Raw genomic sequence first — 23,583 nt, 5'->3', positions numbered from 1 at the left:
TAGCACTGGGTAAGACAGCACCATGGACTCCGTCTGTTCATAGTTTGAATTCTAGGTTCTGGTTAGGTAGACCATCTCAAACTTAACCCCCCTCTCTAGGTAAGATTAGATAACTAAAACCAACCCACCCCCTCTAAGCTAGACCAACTAAAACTGACTCACCATCTCATAGGTTTGCATGGCCAGCTGCACCTTGTCGTCTCCAAACTCTTTACACTTGCCATAGGACTGCTGGATCTCCCGGAGCAAAGACAGCTTCTGCTCTGAGGACAGGGTCCGTGCGTTGGACGTGTACTCCCGCGCCATGGAGTCTATCTGGCCTTTCAGGTCTGAGAAATGGAGGGAGAGGGAGAGAGGGAGGGAGAGAGGGATGGAGGAAGGGGATGAGTGGAAGAGAGGGGGTAGAGAGGCAGAAACAGGAGGAAGTACGGGTAGGAAGAGATGAAGGGAGAAACACAGGGAGAGATGTTGCAGTGAAAGAGCACGCTAAGGAGGGACAAAGACAGATTTAGCTATCACACACTTTTCTAACAATGCCAACAAAAGGCACCACAGGTCTTTGTCAAGGTGCCGGTTGTGTGTGTCAGTCCACGAACCTTACCTTCAGTCCGCTGGTCAAGATCTCTCATGAGCGTGAAATTCCTCTGTAGCTCAAAAGGGAGGTTCTCAATGCCTAGGATACACAACACATCATGTGTCGTGTCATTCAACAGATATAATCACACATTAATACTGGGCTCAGACGTCCCAGCTTCTTACGGCGCTGTAGCCCTTCTCAGTCCTGTTGTCGCATACTCGCTCATTTCAGACAACAGTCCTTTCACCCTCCATTCACTTCGCTGTCAAAATAAATAGGTGTCGGCCTATTTAGGAGAGGCGCTCATATTGGTGGTGCCACAGAAGACTACCTCGGAAAAATAAATTCACTCGGACCGAACGCGTCTAAATAAGTTATTTAATGGAAGCGCCGAGGCTTCAAAACCCAGCATTTGTTTAAATAGACCCGTTTGCTTAGGCGAGTGAAGTTTCATGTTTATCTGACACTTGTAAATATGAGCGCCTCTCCTAAATAGGCCGACACCGATTTATTTTGACGGCGAAGTGAATGGAGGGTGAAAGGACTGTTGTCTGAAATGAGCGAGCATGCGACTACAGGACTGAAAAGGGCTAACCCTAACCCTAACCCACCCTAACCCTCTAACCCTAACCCCTAACCCACCCTAACCCTAACCCAACAGAACTGAGAAGGGCTAACCCTAACCCCTAACCCTTACTAACCCTAACCCTAACCCTGACCCTAACCCTAACAGGACTGAAAAGGGCTAACCCTAACCCTAACCCAACAGGACTGAAAAGGGCTAACCCTAACCCCTAACCCTAACAGCGCTGCATCTTGTTTTGGTAAATTCTGCTTTCAAAACATAGTGCTAACGTTAACCAACCCGAAGGTATTTATGGCTATAATGCTTGAAATCTGTACTTCCGGCCGCCGCAAGAATCGTCACTGCCTTAATATGAGCTACCTTAATATGAGCTACCTTAATATGATCTACCTTAATATGAGCTACCTTAATATGATCTACCTTAATATGAGCTACCTTAATATGAGCTACCTTAATACGAGCTACCTTAATATGATCTACCTTAATATGAGCTACCTTAATATGAGCTACCTTAATATGAGCTACCTTAATATTATCTACCTAGTGACCGAGCCGTTTACCAGCTAACTAGTCAAGATAAGAATGCATTCATAATAATACACAAGTCCGTTACTAGCCAGCCAGCTAATAATAATAATACACAAGTCCGTTACTAGCTAGCTAGCCCTAACCCTAGCTAGCCAGCTAGCTAACCCTAACCCTAGCTAGCCAGCTAGCTAACCCTAACCCTAGCTAGCCCTAACCCTAGCTAGCCAGCTAGCTAACCCTAACCCTAGCTAGCCCTAACCCTAGCTAGCCAGCTAGCTAACCCTAACCCTAGCTAGCCCTAACCCTAGCTAGCCAGCTAGCTAACCCTAGCTAACCCTAACCCTAGCTAGCCAGCTAGCTAACCCTAACCCTAGCTAGCCAGCTAGCTAACCCTAGCCCTAGCCCCAGCTAGCCAGCTAGCTAACCCTAACCCTAGCCCCAGCTAGCTAACCCTAACCCCAGCCCCAGCTAGCTAACCCTAACCCTAACCCCAGCTAGCTAACCCTAGCCCCAGCTAGCCAGCTAGCTAACCCTAACCCTAACCCCAGCTAGCCAGCTAGCTAACCCTAGCCCTAGCCCCAGCTAGCCAGCTAGCTAACCCTAACCCCAGCTAGCTAACCCTAGCCCCAGCTAGCCAGCTAGCTAACCCTAGCCCTAGCCCCAGCTAGCCAGCTAGCTAACCCTAACCCTAGCCCCAGCTAGCCAGCAAGCTAACGTTAGCTGAATGTCTCGCGCCAACTCTCTGCCTGGCTTCATATTCACGCCATGTCTCATGCTAGGACACTTGGGCAGGATAAATGTTTATTTTCCCAGTAGAAGTTTCAATCTTGCTATAATTTCATCTGAAATACATTGAAAGGGAAATTCTTACTGTCCAGATAGTGCTCTAAATACATTCCCGCCGCCATCTTGAAAAGCCGTAAACACTTGTCCCTTCCTGTCGAACAGGAAACGGAGGCGTGGCTATCCAGAGCTGATCCAGAGCACATCCATGATCCAGAGCACATCCATGATCCAGAGCACATCCATGATCCAGAGGGCGCTGTTTTTACCACTTCAAAAGAGTTTATCGAAGAGAAAGTGATTTTGCAATACATTTAGCTAACTGATTACTTGCAGTACTGCTATCAAACACAACACACAATCAAAATTACACGAATTGTCTGGGATAAGTTTATGGCATTACATTTGGCCATGGGATAGAAATTATTATAGGCTATGGCTGGTGTCACAGCAGAGACAATCACATAAATATTTGACCCAAAGGGGCTGCTGGCTCTCAGTGATTGGGCCATCTTTCTTCTGAGAGATCCTGGCATCTTTAGTTCTTCCAGCAAACATGATAATAGCTTTCCTGGCTTGAGCTGCCCTATGGCCAACTAATCAGCTTAGTGCATGTTACACAGCTGGCAAGCCACCAGTCAGGGGGATGTTAGTAGAAACTTTTGCTGAGGATAATTTTGGTGACTGTTGTTCATCATATTTTCATTAATTAATTAATTGACTTATTCATTCAATCATTCATTAGCTTTAATTTATTTATTCATTTATATTTTTGTACTCACTCACTCACTGGTTTATTCTGAAATGCATCCATTCATTCTGTGGGGTATTTGACACCCAGAAACCGATGCCCAGAGTGCACGTGACCAATAAGTGGCAGTGTAGGCTACTGTCCTTCTCTCACCACCATAACTTGAGCAGTTACTGGAGATCCTGCAGTAGGATAACTCCAAACAAACATCCTATAAATCTAGTGGGGTGGCTGTGGCTCAGCAGGTAGAACGGCTCATCCAATGACTGACCTCAGGGTCCGTGCGTTGGACGTGTACTCCCGCGCCGTGGAGTCTGGCCTTTCAGGTCTGAGAAATGGAGGGAGATGAAGGGAGAGATGGATGGAGGGAGAGAAGGATGGAGGAAGGGGATGAGGAGAGAGTGGAAGAGAGGGGGTAGAGAGGCAGAGGCACAGGGTCGGAGGTTCGATTCCAGGCTCCTCCTGTCCACATATTGAAGTCTCCTTGAGCAAGACAGCAAGACACTGAGCCCCAAATTGCTCCCAATGGCAGCTGGCCACCATTGATGTGTGAATGTGCATGTGAATGGATGAATGAGAGGCCATGGTAAAGTGCTTTGGATAAAAGCGCTATATAAGTTCAGTCCATTTACCATTTACTGTCTTCCCACGGCACATCATGTATGCTGTCAAGGCCCAGGGCCCTCAGCTGCCTCGCTAGTCAGACCCTAACCCTAACCCTAACCCAGGGCCCTCAGCTGCCTCGCTAGTCAGACCCTAACCCTAACCCTAACCCAGGGCCCTCAGCTGCCTCGCTAGTCAGACCCTAACCCTAACCCTAACCGAGGGCCCTCAGCTGCCTTGCTAGTCAGACCCTAACCCTAACCCTAACCCAGGGCCCTCAGCTGCCTCGCTAGTCAGACCCTAACCCTCCATGTGAAGAGAGGTTGACAGGCTGGGAAGGGAGGAACATTGGACGCAGATCGATTCATGGATGAGGGTGAGAGGTTCTGAATCATAGAACACACACACACACACACATGTTCCTTGCACACACATGTTCCTTGCACACACACACACACACGGACACACACACACACACAATTATCCACACACTTATTGCACACTTACACACAGAAGTGAGCAGCGCGCGCGCGCACACACACACACACACACACACACACTCTCTCTCTCTCTCTCTCTCTCTCTCTCTCTCTCCCTCACTCTCTGAAGTTGCTGCCAGTATTTATTCCCATCACCCACACCTCACCATGTCAAGAAGAGGCAGAAGCAGCAGCCCAGTAGCTGACTCCATTGAGGTTATCCGAGATTAGCTCTTTATTTCCTTTCATCCTCCAGACTGCCAGATATCCCATTGTCTAGACCAGCTCAATTGTGTCAAAAATGTCTCCTGATGTCCCAGTACAACGACTCAGCACCAGCTTCTCCACCAAGAGTCCACAGGGTCACATCTTCACTGGGATTCTGATGAATGAGTAGATTTGTCCTCTAACCACCTCCTGTCCTTAAGCCTACGATGCAGAAGAGCTGAAGGCTGCTATCAAATCAACCTGGACTTCCAGAACACCTCAGCAGGGCCACAGGCTGATTGTCTCCAAGCCACATTGATGCAGTAATTTGTGCAAAAGGAACCCCAACAAAGTATTGAGTGCATAAATTAACATACTTTTCCGAAGGTCGACATTTCTGTGTTATAAATCCTTTTTTTTGATTGGTCTTATTCAAATATTTTGAGATACTGGATTTTTGATTTTCATGAGCTATAAGCTGTAATCATCAAGATTAAAACAAAAAGGCTTGAAATATTTAATTTTTTTCCACAATATTCAAATTTTTTTAGATCCACCTACTGCATATACAGGCCAAAGGCTTGATTACACTAAGAACAGTTTCCCTGAAATACTATTTTAATATGACAGGACCTGAGGGGGGTCTTTAGTCCCTCAGTCTGATTCCAGGGGACCACCTCACCCCCGTCTCTGTGCCGTTCTGCTCCATGTTTATCTAACGACGTCACCAGGCAATCCAGACCCGTCACCGTGGTCACCGCGGGTGATGGGATCTGCCCAGCCAATAAGGCTGGAGAGTAAATAAACTCTGTTTTGACTTGCTCCGCTCCATCCCAAAATAATCGATCATCGCCAAGGGAAACAAACCTGTAAAGGTTGGGGGAGGAAGGGGTGGAGGGTGGCTGTCATGTGATTGTCCAATCAAAGCCAAGAATAGGATAACCCATCACTCCCTGCTCTTGGCATCTCTCTTTGTGATCACCTCTCAATGACCCCCACCCTTGTCACTGACACACACACACACGCACGCACACACACACACGCACACACACACTCACACACACACTCACATATGGTGTGGCACACGAGTAGACAAACATGCAGTTATATGTTCACACATCACATGGTTCATGAGTCACATACCGATACTGGACGCACAGTGGCTAGTACTCTAGAAACACAGCCAGCCAGCCTGCCACACACACACACACACACACACACACACACACACACACACACACACACACACACACACACACACGCACGCACGCAATCTATAAATAGAAACTTGTGCATTTGTTTCTGTATGCGGGCACACAAGCATCTTCCCCGGCCGTGTCTCCCGGTCACCCCTCCCCCTCTCTCTCTATTCACCCCGCCCCCCTCTCTCTATTCACCCCGCCCCCCTCTCTCTATTCACCCCGCCCCCCTCTCTCCTGGAATACTAATTTGATCATCTCAGCCTCCCCCTCCTTTACATGACTCAAGCCTTCTCCCTCTCTCCACTCCTCTCTCTCCAAGCTCCCTTTTTCGTTCACTCCATCTGTCCCTCGTTCTCATTGTGAAAATGTACATAATTGTATATCTTGTTTTTCTCTAGACGTGCACACGGAGGGCATTGTTTTGGTTTGTTTTGCTGTTGACATAGCAGGCCCAGACTGCTAGAACAACGCTAAAGCTGCAAGCTTTGAAGGGCAAGGTCGCCCGTCCGAGTGGAAGATTTGACTTGGGGTTTAAAGAAGACTGGCATTAAGACAGACAGGGGGAGGTGTCGGAGAAAAAGGAGAGGGAGAAGGAGAAAAAGGAGGGAGAGAGAGTTTAAGGGTTCTTACACGGTCCTCCACATTTAATCATGAGAGAGTTAATCTACTTGATATACTGGGGAATGTCATATTCAAGATTCATGTTATGGGAATATCATGACTTCAGATAATATCATGTATTGCAAACAGATGAATACACTGACATTAAGCAGGTTAATATAAGGCTACAGATACACTGCAGTATGTCCAAGCTCACATGGTTCAGCTGTGATGTGATGCGAAGGTGTAAAGAAAGAATATATATATATATATCCTCTGGCCCAATCCTTCTTTCAGACACACTGACTTACTGACTGAACTGGAAGCCCCAGACTGGTCTCAATATGTGTGTGTGTGTGTGTGTGTGGGTGCGTGTGTGACTGTGTTGTGTGTGTGTGTCAGCAAGAGAATGACGAAGGTAGAGAGAGAGAGAGAGAGAGTGGCAGAGCAGGAGAGAGAGAGAGTGGCAGAGCAGGAGAGAGAGAGATAGAGAGAGAGTGAGCAATGAGTACACACACACGCGCGCACACACACACATAACGGGCAGAGCGGAGACGGACTGGGGTGCAGAAAGAGAAGAGGAGAGAGAGAAGAGGAGAGAGAGAAGAGGAGAGAGAGAAGAGGAGAGAGGAGAGAATGCGCGGTGAAAGCGTGGTGCTTCCAGAGCCTCAGTGAGACACCATGGGCTGTATCGGCTCCAGGACCATCAGTAAGAGCCTGTCTTTTACCCGTTTGCGCTTCCCCTGTGACAGGGAGAGAGATAGAGAGGGTGTGTGTGTGTGTGTGGGGGGGGGGGGGGGTACTCTTAACAGCTGAAGTGTGAAGGGGGGTCTGTCTCTGTCGCCGGGCTGGTGCGTTTCTATGGAGATGTGCCGGTAGAGGGATGCTCAGAGAGCAAGGCGAGATGATGGTGTCTCTTTCTTTCTTTCTCCGGCTGAGGTTCTGAGAGAGAGACAGGGGGGGGGCAGAGACGTGCGAGCGAGTGAGCGAGGCGCGGGGACAGAGACGTGCGAGCGAGTGAGCGAGGCGCGGGGGTGGGGGGGGACAGAGACGTGTGTGCAAACGAGGCGGGGGGGTGGGGGGGGACAGAGACGTGCGTGCGAGCGAGCGAGGCGGGGGGGGGGGGGGGGGGGGGGGGGGGTGGACAGAGAGCGAGGCGTTCATATTTGGGATTCAACATGCGTGTCAGGCTGTGCTGCTGTGCGTCCATGTGTGCAAAGGGAAAGCTGCCTGAGCGTGTGTGTGTGTGTGTGTGTGTGTGCGTGCGTGTGTGTGTGTGTGTGTGTGTGTGTGTGTGTGCGCATGTGCGTGAATTAGAATGAGAGACTGAAATATGATGGTAGAGGCTGTTTACAATGTTCACACTGGAGATGAGGTGAAAGGAGAGATAAAAAGAGGGGTGATGTGAAAGCCTGTGCAGCGTCTGCATGGTGTACTGGTAGTCCTGGTAGTCCATGGTGTACTGGTAGTCCTGGTAGTCCTGGTAGTCCATGGTGTACTGGTAGTCCATGGTGTACTGGTAGTCCATGGTGTACTGGTAGTCCTGGTAGTGCATGGTGTACTGGTAGTCCTGGTAGTCCATGGTGTACTGGTAGTCCTGGTAGTCCATGGTGTACTGGTAGTCCATGGTGTACTGGTAGTGCATGGTGTACTGGTAGTGCATGGTGTACTGGTAGTCCATGGTGTACTGGTAGTTCATGGTGTACTGGTAGTCCATGGTGTACTGGTAGTCCATGGTGTACTGGTAGTGCATGGTGTACTGGTAGTGCATGGTGTACTGGTAGTCCATGGTGTACTGGTAGTCCATGGTGTACTGGTAGTGCATGGTGTACTGGTAGTCCATGGTGTACTGGTAGTCCATGGTGTACTGGTAGTCCTGGTAGTCCATGGTGTACTGGTAGTGCATGGTGTACTGGTAGTCCATGGTGTACTGGTAGTGCATGGTGTACTGGTAGTGCATGGTGTACTGGTAGTCCATGGTGTACTGGTAGTCCATGGTGTACTGGTAGTGCATGGTGTACTGGTAGTCCATGGTGTACTGGTAGTCCATGATGTACTGGTAGTCCATGGTGTACTGGTAGTCCATGGTGTACTGGTAGTGCATGGTGTACTGGTAGTCCATGGTGTACTGGTAGTTCATGGTGTACTGGTAGTCCATGGTGTACTGGTAGTCCATGGTGTACTGGTAGTTCATGGTGTACCGGTAGTGCATGGTGTACTGGTAGTCCAGAAAAAACAGAGAGAACGAGAGCTGACCCACTGAATTACATTATAGAGAAAGAGAGAGATGAGGAAATGGACTATGTGTATGTGTGTGTGTGTGTGTGTGTGTGTGTGTGTGTGTGTGCGCGTGTGTATTTGTGCATGCGTGTGTGTTCCTGTTCAACTGATCTTTAGCACTGGTACAATGCTAAGGTCACAGCGAGCTGTGTGTCTGAGACAATTGTGAACCCTCTTCTCTCTCTCCCTCTCTCTCTCTCTCTCAGAGTGCGTCACATTTGGGTGTGATAAATTGAATGGAGCAGCAGTGCATTTCAGGTTAGGGGGTATAAAACAAACACGCATGTGCACGCAGACACACACACACACACACACACACACGCAAACACTCAGCTGGAGTATGACCCGCATTGGATGAGTCACAACCGGTCGGGGCAGAGCCAGGTGTGAGCCCTACATGGCACATGTAGGTCAAGTCTGCAAAGGGTTGCAAACGCTGCTGGTGGCTAGCTACTGTAGCACAGCTGGGTTGGATAACAAACAGTTAAAAACACACTTAGAAACACACACTTAGCTAACACACACCTCAATACACTTAGCTAAAACACACACTTACTACTTACTTACTAAAAACACACTTAGGTGAAAATAAACATAGGCTAACAGACCTTGATAAAATACACTTAGATAGCACACACTTAGCTAACATCCAGCTAGCACGAAACAACACCTTAAACAACGTTAGTTATATTTGTGTTCCAAAAATGTGATGTTTGTATGACGTTACAAATTAGGCTTCTAATGTTTTTAACAGTTCTTACTTACTATAACTAACACACACTTAGCTAAAAAAAACAACAACACACACTTAGCTAACATAAAATTAGCTTAAAAAGTGGCGAAGCGGCGCGCCTAAGATGGGATGAGGTGCAGTAATCGCCTAGGATGGGATGAGGTGCAGTAATCGCCTAAGATGGGATGAGGTGCAGTAAAACCAAACAGTATCAGCTTAAGACCCTCCCTCAGTGACTCCGGGGTGAAGAACGTCTTTACTAGCTAATCCTAACCCTAACTAACCCTAATGCGTTAACTAGCTAACCCTAACCCTAACCCTAACTAACCCTAATGCGTTAACTAGCTAACCCTAACCCTAACCCGTTAACTAGCTAACCCTAACCCTAACTAATCCGTTAACTAGCTAACCCTAACCCGTTAACGCGGCTCAATAAAGCTGGATGTGCCTGTGGTGCTGCACAGCAGTGAAGCGACTGAACACGGAGGAGGAGGAGAGAAAGGAGAAGGAGAGAAAGACTGAACACGGAGGAGGAGGAGAGAAAGGAGGAGGAGAGAAAGACTGCCCTCTCTTTCAACCGCTCCTCTTGAAGACAAACAGAGCTCTGCTGACTGGGGCTGAATTAAATAAATAAAGGGAGGAAAATTTGACCTTTGATTGTCATTGAGCCGGCCAGGCGCGCAGCATATGTTCCAGGCAGGGGAAGAAAAGCCATCCCAGCTACAGGGAGATGGATGAGACTGTGGAAGTGCTATCTAGGGATGGAGGCTGTGTGTGTGTTGTATTTTGTACCAAAATACAACGAAAACATTCTGGGGTTGCTTGTTTGCTTTTAGGGAGTGTCTCTCCATTTTCTCTCTCTCTCTTTCTCCCTCTCTCTCTCTCTCTCTCTCTCTCGTCAAAACGCCAAGGTCTTGTGTGACCTCTATGTGACCTGTGACCTCTATGCTTCTCTACTAATGGAAGCAGAAAACAACAACCCTTCACGTTAACATAAACATATGAATGGTCTGATCCTCCATTGTTAGTGCATCCTGAACTACCTCCAGATCCACCTGACTATTGTGTGTTTATCATCCCGTGTGATTGGCATCAAGCAAGAGCTGACCTGTGTGTTTCTTCTGAGAAAACAAGCATCCATTGTTACAGGCTATATATAGACATGACCATGGCAGGTTATGGAGAGAGGGCGATGTCTTGCCTGACCAAAGAAAGGTTTACTTTAAATAGGGGTCAACAACAGCTCCTGACACACATGCATGCACCCCCCCCCCCCCCCCACACACACACACACACACATCTTGGCTTTCTGGGGTAGCTATGCTCGGCAGGAGCTGTGACAACATAGTGTGATTTTTTGTCACTGTGCGGTTTTGGCTGAGCTGTTTCCCTGTTAGGGTTAGTGATCTGTGTGATCAGTTTTGGCTGATCTGTGATCTGTGATCTATGTGTTTTTAAGCATTGAAAACAGTCATTATGTTCACTGACATCTGGTGTTACCATAAGTGATTAGGCCGTCTGACACGGACATGGGTCTGATTCCTAGACCCTTCATTTACAGTATTTGTTTGGGGGGAGTATATCTTTTATATGTTGGGATGTACAGTCAGTCCACTTACTCTAGACACATACTTATTCGTAAGTCACTTTGGATAACAGCCGCTGCTGAATGATAAAAAATATAAAATGTTTTACAGACAGATTATAAACAGAGGGGACAAAACTCTAATAGTAGGATGTAAGGTTGAGAGGGAGGACATGGATCTGGGACCAAACCATGGGGCCTGTTCCATCAACTCAATATTAACCTGGTTCAGTAGGACCTGGTTCAGTAGGACCTGGTTCAGTAGGACCTGGTTCAGTAGGGCCTGGTTCAGTAGGACCTGGTTCAGTATGGCCTGGTTCAGCCTGGTTCAGTAGGACCTGGTTCAGTAGGACCTGGTTCAGTGAGGCCTGGTTCAGTAGGACCTGGTTCAGTAGGGCCTGGTTCAGTAGGACCTGGTTCAGTATGGCCTGGTTCAGCCTGGTTCAGTAGGGCCTGGTTCAGTAGGACCTGGTTCAGTATGGCCTGGTTCAGCCTGGTTCAGTAGGGCCTGGTTCAGTAGGGCCTGGTTCAGCCTGGTTCAGTAGGACCTGGTTCAGTAGGGCCTGGTTCAGTAGGGCCTGGATCAGCCTGGTTCAGTAGGGCCTGGATCAGCCTGGTTCAGTAGGACCTGGTTCAGTAGGGCCTGGTTCAGTAGGGCCTGGTTCAGTAGGACCTGGTTCAGTAGGGCCTGGATCAGCCTGGTTCAGTAGGACCTGGTTCAGTAGGGCCTGGTTCAGCCTGGTTCAGTAGGGCCTGGTTCAGTAGGGCCTGGTTCAGTAGGGCCTGGTTCAGTATGGCCTGGTTCAGTAGTACCTGGTTCAGTAGGGCCTGGTTCAGTAGGGCCTGGATCAGTATGGCCTGGTTCAGTAGTACCTGGTTCAGTAGGGCCTGGTTCAGTAGGGCCTGGATCAGCCTGGTTCAGTAGGACCTGGTTCAGTAGTACCTGGTTCAGTAGGGCCTGGTTCAGTAGGGCCTGGTTCAGTAGGACCTGGTTCAGTAGGGCCTGGTTCAGTAGGGCCTGGTTCAGTAGGGCCTGGTACAGTAGGACCTAGTTCAGTAGGGCCTGGTTCAGTAGGGCCTGGTTCATTAGGGCCTGGTTCAGTAGGGCCTGGTTCAGCCTGGTTCAGTATATGATGGAGATTATAGGAAAGATTATAGACATTATATTAATATGATGAAGATCCAGGAAAGAAAAAAATTGGAAAGAAATTTGGACTACCAAAGAAAATCATGGTACTCTTCTACATCATTGAGTCCATTCTAACTTCTTCCATCACCATCTGGCACGTGATCCGATCTGCCGAGAAGGTGATTGGCTGCAACCTGCCCTCCCTCCTGGTCCTGCACAACTCCAGGACCCTGAAACGGGCCAGGAAGACTGCGGCCGACCCCGCCCACCCTGGCCATAACCTCTTCGTGCCCCTTCCACCCTGAATCAGCGTCCTGGGCTACGCGGTCCCCCACCAGGGTGTGCCATGCTCCCCGGAGCGACCAGGGTGCGCCATGCTCCCCGCCTTGTTGAGAGGGGTCAGGGAAGAATTTTTACAGCTCACTTATCTGGCCCCCGGGTGATTACTGTTTTTTCGCTTCCCTCTGGAATATGTAGAGTCGTATGCCCACCTCCCTTGTTCTCTGTAAAGCGCATTGTGTTGCCTCTGGGTATGAAATGCGCTATACAAATAAAGCTTTGATTGATTGATTGATTGATTGATCCAATGATTCCAGTGGATGCCCCACTGTCACCAGCAGACCTCCCGGAGTCTGATAGATACCCCCGTGTCTGCTGTGGATGTCGTAGCATGTCCATAGGATGTCCTCTCTCCTATGATGCTTTTTTAGCTTCCCATACTCTGAAATGTAATTTAATGTTATGTATTGCTTTATAAATGTTCTTAGCTGGTAGACAAACATACTCCTGGAGCTTGCTCAATCGCCTTGTTGAGAGGGGTCAGGGAAGAGTTTTTACAGCTCACTTATCTGGCCCCCGGGGGATTACTGTTTTTATGCTTCCCTCTGGAATATGTAGAGTGAGTCGTATGCCCACCTCCCTTGTTCTCTGTAAAGCGCATTGTGTTGCCGCTGGGTATGAAATGCGCTATACAAATAAAGCTTTGATTGATAGATTGATTGATTCACAGGTAGGTTGGAGGCTGCCTTTCTGTGTCTCAAGGTCCTGGCTAGTGATTGTAGGCTAGGCCAAAAAGGTACATCTTGAGATCTCGCTTGAAGACATCCATTGATTCGGCCGTTCTTAGGCAGGGTGTTCCAGAGGTTGGGGGCATAGAAACTAAAAGCTGCCTTTCCGTGTTTCTTGGTCCTGGCTTTTGGAACTGTTAAGAGTTCAGTACCTGAAGATCTGAGTGGTCTGTTGGGCATGTACCTAACAAGCATGTCTGAAATGTATTCTGGTGCGTGACTGTGGAGAGATTTATAGACTAGTAAGAGTATTTTAAAGTCTATTCTAGAGTTGACAGGTAACCAGTGTAGTGATTTTAAGGCTGGTGTGATGTGTGCCCTTCGTCTAGTCTTAGTGAGGACTCGTGCTGCAGCATTCTGTATCATTTGTAGTTTAGAGATTGCTTTCTTTGGTAGGCCTGATAGTAGAGCATTGCAGTAGTCCAGCCTGCTTGTGATGAAAGCATGCATTAGTCTTTCGGTCAGCCTGAGAGAGAAACGGTTGCACCTTAGCAATGTTCCTTAAGTGGTAAAAAGATATCTTTGTAATATTCCTGCTGTGGTTTTCGAAATTAAGATCTGAGTCAAGTATGACACATAGGTTTTTAGCCTGGCATTTGGTGTCAATTTCCAGAGTTTTTAAATGTGCAGATAGTTTCTCTCTTTCAGCTTTTTGTCCAATGATCAGAACTTCTGTTTTGTCCTGGTTTAGTTGGAGGAAATTATGTGTCATCCATACATTTATATCCGTAATACACTTGACAAGGCAGTCAATCAAGCTGTAATTACTGGGTGTTACAGAAATATTGAGTTGGGTATCATCTGCGTAGCTATGGTAGCTAATGTTGTGCCTCCTGATGACACTGCCAAGGGGCAGCATGTACAAGCTGAAGAGTAGAGGTCCTAGGATCGATCCTTGGGGCACCCCACAGGTCATAGGGATCTTTCCTGAGCTATGGTCACCGAGGACAACGAAGAAATCACGACCGGTTAGATAGGTCCTAAGGCAATTAAGGACTGGACTGGAGAGGCCAATCCTCTTCTCCAGTCTTTTGATGAGGATTGCATGATCTACAGTATCAACGGCTGCACTCAGGTCCAGGAGGACGAGAACAGAGAGCTTTCTGTAGAACTTGTAGCTAGGAAATCATTAATCTGTTGGAAAACAATCTTTTCCAGAATTTTACTCAAAAAGGGAAGGTTGGAGATTGGTCTAAAATTGCTAACAACTGAAGTGTCTAAGTTGTTTTTCTTCAGCAAAGGGTCTCACCAAAGCAGTTGGTGGGAAGATACCTGTAGATAGGGAGTCATTAACAATGGCTAAAATGTCATAGGATACAGAATCAAAAATAGTTTTTAAAAAATCGGTGGGGATGGGATCCAGCAGGCATGTGGAGGATTTGAGTTTGGATACTACAGTTCTTTTCTCAACATTTCTGTGTCCACCAGTGTAAACACGCTCATATGTCCATTACATGGAGGAAGAGGATCTGTGAACGGGACGCATGGCCTTTCCTGGGTGATATTCCTCCTAATATTCGTAATCTTATCTCTGAAGTAAGCTGCAAATTCCTCACATTTGGAGGTAGAGAGCAGGTTATCTGGTGTTTTTACGGCAGGATTTATTAGGCTATCAATTGTTGAGAAGAGCACTCTTGAATTATTTCGGTTGATAGATATCAATTTTGAAAAGTGGTCTTTCCTTGCATTTCTTATTGCTTTATATTAAAGGCAGAGAGATGTTCTTTGAGAATATCATGCTGGACCTGTAGCTTGGTCTTTCTCCAAATACGCTAAGATCTTCTGCAGGTTCTCTTTAGTTGATTTGTTTCCTCATTTTGCCATGGAGCTTTATGATTGCCTGTGATCCTTTTCAGTTTAATAGGTGCTACAGAATCCAAGGCTGCCCTTACTCTGGTGTTACAGCTGGTTGCTAAGACTTCAATAGTGCCCCACTTCTGGAGTTGATAAATTGTTTATGATCATTATTTCTCTAAAACTATCGGCTACTGCGGAGGTAAGATAACGTTTCTTGATAAAGCGCTCAGTACTTCTTTTGACTTTAGGAACCAATGCAGTGAAGAAGATGCAGAAATGAATCATAGAGGAGACAGTGATAGTCAGGCCCTTAGTAATCACTAGATCAAGGGTGTGGTTGTGGGTTGACTCGGTGATATGCTGATATAAAACCAAAAAATAAAACTACTGGCGCCCGGCACCACTCTTCTTCTGTTTGCTCACAGCAGAGGAGGCCCAGAGGAGTAACTAAGTCAGTAAGTAAAGTTTATTTATATAGCACCTTTCAAGATACACAATCACAAGGTGCTTTACAGTAAAATCGAACATAGTGGCAGACAATTAAAACAACCGCATACCAATTAAGACAAGTGCAACATAACCAAATAGAATAAAGCAATACAGAATGAAATAACACAAGTAAAATACAGACGAATAAAACAATAAAAGCAAATACAGATTAATAAAACCGGTAAAGAGGCACAAAATAAAACATAAGGAGACAATTTGAAACTCATGAGGGACAGAAGGGGACATATCAGGGCTAGCCAAAAGCCTGTCTAAAAAGCAGTGTCTTCAGCTGTTTTTTTTTTTTTTTTTTTTTTTTTTTTATCGCAGGACTCTATAGATCTCAACGAGATAGGGAGAGAGTTCCATAACTTAGGGGCAACTGCCTGAAACACCCGATCACCACGAGTCACCAAGTGGGTCCTGGGGACAGACAGTAGCAGTTTATCAGAAGATCGGAGGGCCCGATTTGTTGAGTGGTGAAACAGGAGGTCAGCGATATAGCCAGGTGATTGTCCATGAAGGGCTTTAAAAGTGAGGAGTAGCACTTTAAAATGTACCCTGAACTTCAGGGGGAGCCAGTGCAGTGAGGCTAAAATAGGCGTAATATGAGCTCTTCTGTTGCTCCTGGTTAAAAGTCGAGCAGCTGCATTTTGGACAATTTGTAGACGGTCCAGTCCAATGAAGGCATGGATAATCATCTCCAGTTCTGGCTTGGATACAACTGATCTTAATTTGGCTATGTTCCTCAGTTGGAAGAGACAGGAACGAGTAAGCTGACTGACATGATGATTAAAAGACAAGGCCTGGTCAAAAATTACCCCTAGGTTGCGTAGTTTCAGTTTAGCACACGTGCTTAGTGACCCAATGCTGTGCTTGATGGTGGGGACTAGGCCTAGAGGCCTAGAGGAGGCCCAGTGGAGGCCCAGTGGAGACCCAGAGAAGGCCCAGAGAAGGCCCAGAGGAGAGGAAGACACCGGACCTCTGTTCTCAAAGACCGAGGCTTGTAAGCCCTCACGCCCTCAAAAAGGTGCCTTGAATAATTTAGCCCCAAATTGCCACAGAAGAAAGGAGAACTGGCCTGCAGTCAATACTTTAATCAGACATCTACCCCCATCTACACCCATCTACCCCATCTACCCCCATCTACCCCTATCTACCCCTATCTACCTCCATCTACTGTACTCCATCTACCTCTATCTACCCCCATCTACCCCTATCTACCCCCATCTACCCCTATCTACCCCTATCTACCTCCATCTACTGTACCCCATCTACCTCTATCTACCCCCATCTACCCCCATCTACCCCCATCTACCCCTATCTACCCCTATCTACCCCCATCTACTGTACCCCTATCTACCCCTATCTACCCCCATCTACTCCTATCTACCCCCATCTACCCCTATCTACCCCTATCTGCCCCTATCTACCCCCATCTACCCCTATCTACCCCTATCTACCACTATCTCATTAAGCATTCAGTCACAAGTGAGGCTCCAGGATCAAAGTGGTCACAGCCGTAGAGATTAGAAATGGTCACAGCTGCACACAGACCATAATAGTAGCAGCAGCGGTACTTAGCAACTCAGGGCCAGTCTGGTCCTCTCTGATATCCCTGCTATGGACCTGGCCAGCAGTCTTTGAGTACTTTTCTGTCGCTTACCTGTTGTTCTGTAATTTTTGGCGTGGTCATTGGTCTGTAGGAGACAGGAGGAGGCCAGTGGGGGCTGGAGGAGGTGGAGGAGGAGGCTGGAGAAGGCCATGACATTCCTTGGAGTGTGCTCTCAGCGCTGTTTAAAGATGAGAGCTTTGACTAAATCTGCCTCTGATTAAGATAGGGACCTGAGTTTGCCCAGAACCAAGTGGCTCATTGATGAACTGGGCTTTTATTTCAGTTTACTCTGTGTCTGTTCAGAGAAAAGATACAATGAAATATGGAATATGATGCATTCACATTTTAGTCATTTCGCAGACACTTTTATCCAAAGCAACTTATGGAACCTTATGTTCATGTGTCAGGAAGTTTTTATTTTTTATTTTATTTAAACCTTTATATATGCTCGAGAGGCACTGAGGTTGCCCTCATTTACAGTGATGACGAGCGAAGAATACATAAACAATAGCTAACAATAAAAGGACAGATACACAGGAGGATATGTAAAACAGTAACTAAAACAGTTAAACTCAATATTAGAATGTATTGTACAATGGTGCGTAATAATGAATTTACATTTTGAAAATGTTGACATTGAGACCAGTTTTAAAAAGCATTGGAGGGCATTCCAGGAGTGAGGGGCATTAAAAGAAAAAGAAGATTTGCCAATGTCAGTGTAAGCCCGGGGAAACTTGAGTAAAAGCAATTCACTTGATCGTGTAGAATAGCCCCCATTGTTCCAAGAAAACATCTGTGAGAGGTAAGAGAGGTGTTTTCCAGTAAAGAGTTTTAAAGATAAATAAATACCAATGATAGTTTTGTCTCTCTGTGAGAGAAGGCCATCCAACCATATCATAAAGTGCACAGTGATGAGTGTCATATTTAGCTCCTGTAATAAATCTGATAGCAGAGTGGTTGACTGAATCCAGAGGCTTTAAGGTTGAGGCTGCTGCATTCCTGTACACAACATCACCATAATCTAAGACTGATAGGAACACTGCCTCCAGAACCCTTTTCCTTTTCCCTAAGGGGAAACTGGACCTGTTTCTGTACAAGAAGACCATTTTCTGCCACAGCTTGGAGGCAAGGTTATCGATATAATTTAAAGGGCACCGCACATACTAAATCAATTTTGTAATGTGTTTATCGTATACATGTGGGTCTCTGATGGTCCTACCAATGTACAAAAGTTGATATCAAACAATCCAGTCATTTGTTTATGGTCAGCACACTTTCTCCTGCCCTGGAAGCTCCACCCTTCAACAAGCCATTCAGAGTTTTCTGCGTTGTTACTGACATTTTCGTGACGTAGTTCAAGGAGCATTATCATAGTCCCGCCCAGGTCAGGTTTGCTTCCGCTCTGAACTCCGCCATTTTTTTCCAGCCGAGTCGAGCAAGTCACATCAGGAATTATGCCGCATCGCTGTTCTGTTTTCGGCTGCAAGAATCCACACGTATCGTATCGCTACCTCTTGTCCCGACTCTTCGTGAAGAAATTGACCCCCCCTCCCCCACCCCTCCCCCGCCCCTCCCCCGCCCCGCCCCTCCCCCACCCCTCCCCCACCCGTCCCCCTCCATCTCATTGGTCAACGGGGCTTTCACAGGAATCCATTCAGACGAAGTCAGAGTTTTTTTCTGCATCGGACATTAAAATTCACTTTTCTGAGACCCCAGAAATTGATTTTAGGTACAGTATGTAAAAACATTACATTACATTACATTACATTACAGTATGTAAAAACAGCATTTAAAAGTAAGTTTAGCATCGAACCACACACCCAGGTACTTGTATTCAGTGACTCTCTCTATAGACCCATCAGAGGAAGAGATTTGTAGATTAACATAGTTAATGTTTCTAGCTCGCGAGAATATCATGAATTTGGTTTTACTAGCATCTTCATCTCTTCATCTTCATCCGCTTATCCAGGGTCGGGTCGCGGAGGCAGCAGCTCCAGCAGGGGGCCCCAGACATCCCTTTCCCTAGCAGCATCAACCAGCTCTGCCTGGGGAATCTTTAGCCGCTCACAGGCCAGTGCGGAGATGTAGTCCCGCCACCTAGTCCTGGGTCTACCCCGCGGCCTCCTCCCAGCCGGACACGCCTGGAACACCTCCCTAGGGAGGCGCCCAGGAGGCATCCTCACTAGATGCCCGAACCACCTCAACTGGCTCCTTTCGACGCAAAGGAGCAGCGGCTCTACTCCGAGTCTCTCCCGGATGACTGAACTTCTCACCCGATCTCTCAGGGAGACCCCAGCCACCCTCCGGAGAAAACTCATTTCGGCCGCTTGTATCCGTGATCTCGTTCTTTCGGTCATGACCCATCCTTCATGACCATAGGTGAGGGTGGGGACGAAGATAGACCGGTAGATCGAGAGCTTTGCCTTTTGGCTCAGCTCTCTTTTCGTCACAACAGTGCGGTAAAGCGACTGCAGAACCGCACCAGCTGCTCCAATTCTCCGGCCAAACTCCCTCTCCATGGTTCCCTCACTCGTGAACAAGACCCCCAGATACTTGAACTCCTTCACTTGGGGTAAGGACTCATTTCCTACTCGGAGCGGACAGGCCACCGGTTTCCTGCTGAGAACCATGGCCTCAGATTTAGAAGTGCTTATTCTCATCCCAGCCGCTTCACACTCAGTTGCGAACCTATCCAGAGAGTGCTGGAGGTCGCAGGCAGCTGATGCCATCAGGACCACATCATCTGCAAAAAGCAGTGACGTGATCCCCAGCTCACCGAACTGCAAACCCACCTCCCCCCGGCTACGCCTCGATATCCTGTCCATGAAAATCACAAACAGGATTGGTGACAAAGCGCAGCCCTGGCGGAGGCCAACACCCACCGGAAAGGAAGACGACTTACTGCCGAGGACCCGGACACAGCTCTCGCTCTGGGTGTACAGGGACTGGATGGCCCTAAGTAGGGACCCCCTCACCCCATACTCCCGCATAACCCTCCACAAGACCTCTCGAGGGACCCGGTCGTAAGCCTTCTCCAAGTCCACAAAACACATGTAGACAGGTTGGGCAAACTCCCAAGCCCCCTCCAAGATCCTTGCGAGAGTGAAGAGCTGGTCGGTAGTTCCACGACCAGGACGAAATCCGCATTGTTCCTCTTCGATCTGAGGTTCGACTATCGGCCGGACCCTCCTTTCCAGCACCTTGGAGTAAACTTTCCCTGGGAGGCTGAGTAATGTGATTGCTCTATAATTCGCACACACCCTCTGGTCCCCTTTTTTGAATATGGGGACCACCACCCCAGTCTGCCACTCCTTCGGCACTGACCCAGACTTCCACGCAATGTTACAGAGGCGTGTCAACCAAGACAGCCCCTCTACACCCAGCGCCTTCAGCATTTCTGGACGGATCTCATCCGTCCCTGGGGCTCTGCCACTGTGGAGTTGTTTGACTACCTCAGTGACCTCCTCCAAGGACATTGACGACCCCCCATCATCTTCCGGCTCTGCCTCGTTCATAGAGGGTGGATTAGTCGGGTTCAGGAGTTCCTCAAAGTGCTCCTTCCAACACTCAACAACCTCCTCAGTTGAGGTCAGCAGTGTCCCCTCCTTGCTGTATACAGCTTGGATGGTCCCCCGCTTTCCCTTCCTGAGGTGTCTGATGGTCTTCCAGAAACACTTTGGTGCCGACCGAAAGTCCTTCTCCATGGTTTCTCCGAACTCCTCCCACACCCGCTGCTTTGCCTTGGTCACGGCCGAAGCCGCAGCCCTCCGGGCCAGTCGATACCCTGCAACTGTTTCTGGGGTCTCCCAGGCTAACATATCCCGGAAGGCCTCCTTCTTCAGTCGGACGGCTTCCCTGACCACCGCTGTCCACCACGGTGTCCGAGGGTTACCGCCCCTTGAGGTACCTATGGCCCTCAGGCCACAGCTCCCAGCCGCAGCTTCAGCAATGGAGGCTTTGAACACCGACCACTCATGCTCGATGTCCCCAACCTCCACAGTGATGCCTGAGAAGCTCTGCCGGAGGTGGCAATTGAAATCTCTCCGGACAGGCTCTTCCTCCAGACGTTCCCAGTTCACCCTCATTACACGCTTGGGTTTTCCAGGTCTGTCCAGAAGTTTCCCCCGCCATCGAAACCAGCTCACCACCAGATGGTGATCAGTGGACAGCTCTGCCCCTCTCTTTACCCGAGTGTCCAAAACGCATGGCCTCAGATCAGATGATACGATAACGAAATCGATCATCGACCTTCGGCCTAAGGTGTTCTGATGCCAGGTGTACTTGTGGGCATCCTTGTGTTCGAACATGGTGTTTGTTATGGACAAACCGTGACTAGCACAGAAGTCCAACAACAAAACACCACTCGGGTTCAGATCGTGGTGGCCATGCCTCCCAATCACGCCCCTCCAAGTTTCTCCATCATTGCCTGCATTGAAGTCCCCCAGTAGGACACTGGAGTCCCCTGCAGGAGCCCCCAAAAGGACTCCACTCAGGGTCTGCAGGAAGGCTGAGTACTCTGAACTGCTGTTCGGTGCATAAGCACAAACCACAGTCAGAGTCCCCCCCCCCACAGTCCTAAGGCGCAGGGAGGCGACCCTCTCGTCCACTGGGGTGAACTCCAGCACAGAGCCGCTCAGCTGGGGGCTAGCTAGTATAGCCACACCTGCCTTACGCCTCATACCGTGAGCAACTCCGGAGAAGAACAGGGTCCAACCCCTATCCAGGAGTTTGGTTCCGGCGCCGGTGCTGTGCGTGGAGGTTAGCCCCACCAGGTGTAATTGGTATCGCTCCACCTCCCTCACAAGCTCCGGCTCCTTCCCCCCCAGCGAGGTCACGTTCCATGTCCCCAGAGCCAGCCTTTGCCGCCCGGGTCCGGTCCGTCGGTGACCCCCGCCTTCACCGCCACCTAGTTGGCAGCACACCCGACCCCGACAATTCCTCCCGCGGGTGGTGGGTCCACGGGACGATGGAGGAGGAGATGGTGCTTCCACGTTGCTTATTCGGGCTGGGCCCGGCCGGGCTCCGTGGTAAGCCCGGCCACCAGGCGCTCGCATGCGGGCCCTCCGTCTGGGCCTGGCTCCAGACGAGGGCCCCGGGCTTCCTCCGGGCCGGGTCTCTCTTCCTTTTTGGTGTAATGTCATCAGGGTTTTTTTCCTGTAACCCCAGGTAGGGGGGCTAGGGGGTACTACCACTTGCCCAAGGTGGACCCCCAGACTAGTGGAGGGAAGGAGGCGTCTTACTTCTCCATTCTAGTTTTGCAACTAGCCACTGCCACAGTTTTACTAGCATTAAGAGCTAATTTAAAGGAGTAGTAAAGGGAAAATGCATGTTTAGCCCTATTTTTAAGGTTACTTATGATCATATACAATGGTTCAGATCAAAACGTTGACAAAACTAGCACTTTTGAGAAAGTCTGATAATTGCTCTACCACCGTTTTGATCATACAATGTAACCGTGTATACCGTGAAAAATCATTCAAAAAACATGTTAAACTCTCAATTTCAAATTCAAGAAAGTAGTATTCCTGAAACCAAGCTGGAGCAGCACCACCCAAGCCAATATCAGCTACAGTAATCTTTTTAAAAGCAAGTCGTGATCAACAGTGTTTTTGACAGATCTATAAAAAGTACAGCAGTGTTTTCTGTAGTCAAATGTGATGTACAAATGCACAGATCCTCCCTCTTAACACAGACAGACCCTCCCTCTTAACACAGACAGATCCTCCCTCTTAACACATACAGATCCTCCCTCTTAACACATACAGTATTGTTTTTTTTATTTTGCTACTCTTGCACTGTGGCTTCAGCACTTGATGGTCCTCTGCTCTTAGTCGCTTGTTTAGAAAGGAGATGCATTTGTGAGTTCTGGTGAGCCCACATTAAACATTACTCTAAGTCGCTTTGGATAAAAAGGTCTGCTAAATGACTGTAATGTAATGTGATGTGTTTGATACTCTTACTGGTTACATCAGTTATCTACAATTAGCCAAAACAATTGAATACAGTACATAGCATGATGTGAACATAATTCTTATCATAATTCAATAGATGGCTGATATACTGAGCTTGACATATAAGTCATATACAGGGCTTATGTAGAAGTTTTATGTGGTTAATATTAAAAGACGCAAGCGGCTATACAGGGTCAAGCTTCAAGTGACCACGCTGCAACGACCACACTGCAATGACCACGCAGAAACGACCACGCTGCAACGACCACGCTGACCACGCTGACCACGCTGACCACACTGACCACGCTGCAACGACCACACTGACCACGCTGACCACGCTGCAACGACCACACTGACCACGCTGACCACGCTGACCACGCTGACCACGCTGCAACGACCACACTGACCACGCTGCAACGACCACACTGCAACGACCACGCTGCAACGACCACACTGACCACACTGCAATGACCACGCTGACCACGCTGCAACGACCACGCTGCAACGACCACGCTGACCACGCTGCAACGACCACACTGCAATGACCACGCTGCAACGACCACGCTGACCACGCTGCTACGACCACACTGACCACGCTGCTACGACCACACTGACCACGCTGCA

General features: G+C 48.3%; 2 protein-coding genes across 2 annotated transcripts in view; one reads left to right on the top strand and one right to left on the bottom strand.

Annotated features, from left to right (window-relative positions):
- Window positions 1-2,607, bottom strand: part of LOC311329244 (inhibitor of growth protein 4-like) — a 30,703-nt gene extending 28,096 nt beyond the window's left edge. The window contains exons 1-3 of the mRNA XM_084463118.1: window positions 2,563-2,607; window positions 602-673; window positions 163-329 (exon numbers count right to left, since the gene is read on the bottom strand). Of these exons, the coding sequence (XP_084319244.1) occupies window positions 163-329; window positions 602-673; window positions 2,563-2,599 (276 nt within the window). The 5' untranslated portion in view covers window positions 2,600-2,607. The remainder of the gene's footprint in view (window positions 1-162; window positions 330-601; window positions 674-2,562) is intronic.
- A 4,390-nt stretch (window positions 2,608-6,997) lies between these two features.
- The window catches only part of fam131ba (family with sequence similarity 131 member Ba), a gene marked incomplete at both ends in the record, with an annotated part of 39,055 nt that continues 22,469 nt past the window's right edge, over window positions 6,998-23,583 (top strand). The window contains one exon of the mRNA XM_084463117.1: window positions 6,998-7,025. Within this exon, the coding sequence (XP_084319243.1) occupies window positions 6,998-7,025 (28 nt within the window). The remainder of the gene's footprint in view (window positions 7,026-23,583) is intronic.

Source organism: Borostomias antarcticus (genome assembly GCF_949987555.1).
Source record: "Borostomias antarcticus genome assembly, contig: scaffold_132, whole genome shotgun sequence".
Taxonomy (NCBI): domain Eukaryota; kingdom Metazoa; phylum Chordata; class Actinopteri; order Stomiiformes; family Stomiidae; genus Borostomias; species Borostomias antarcticus.
Note: the sequence above shows the minus strand (reverse complement) of the source record. Positions and strands in the feature narration are given on the sequence as shown.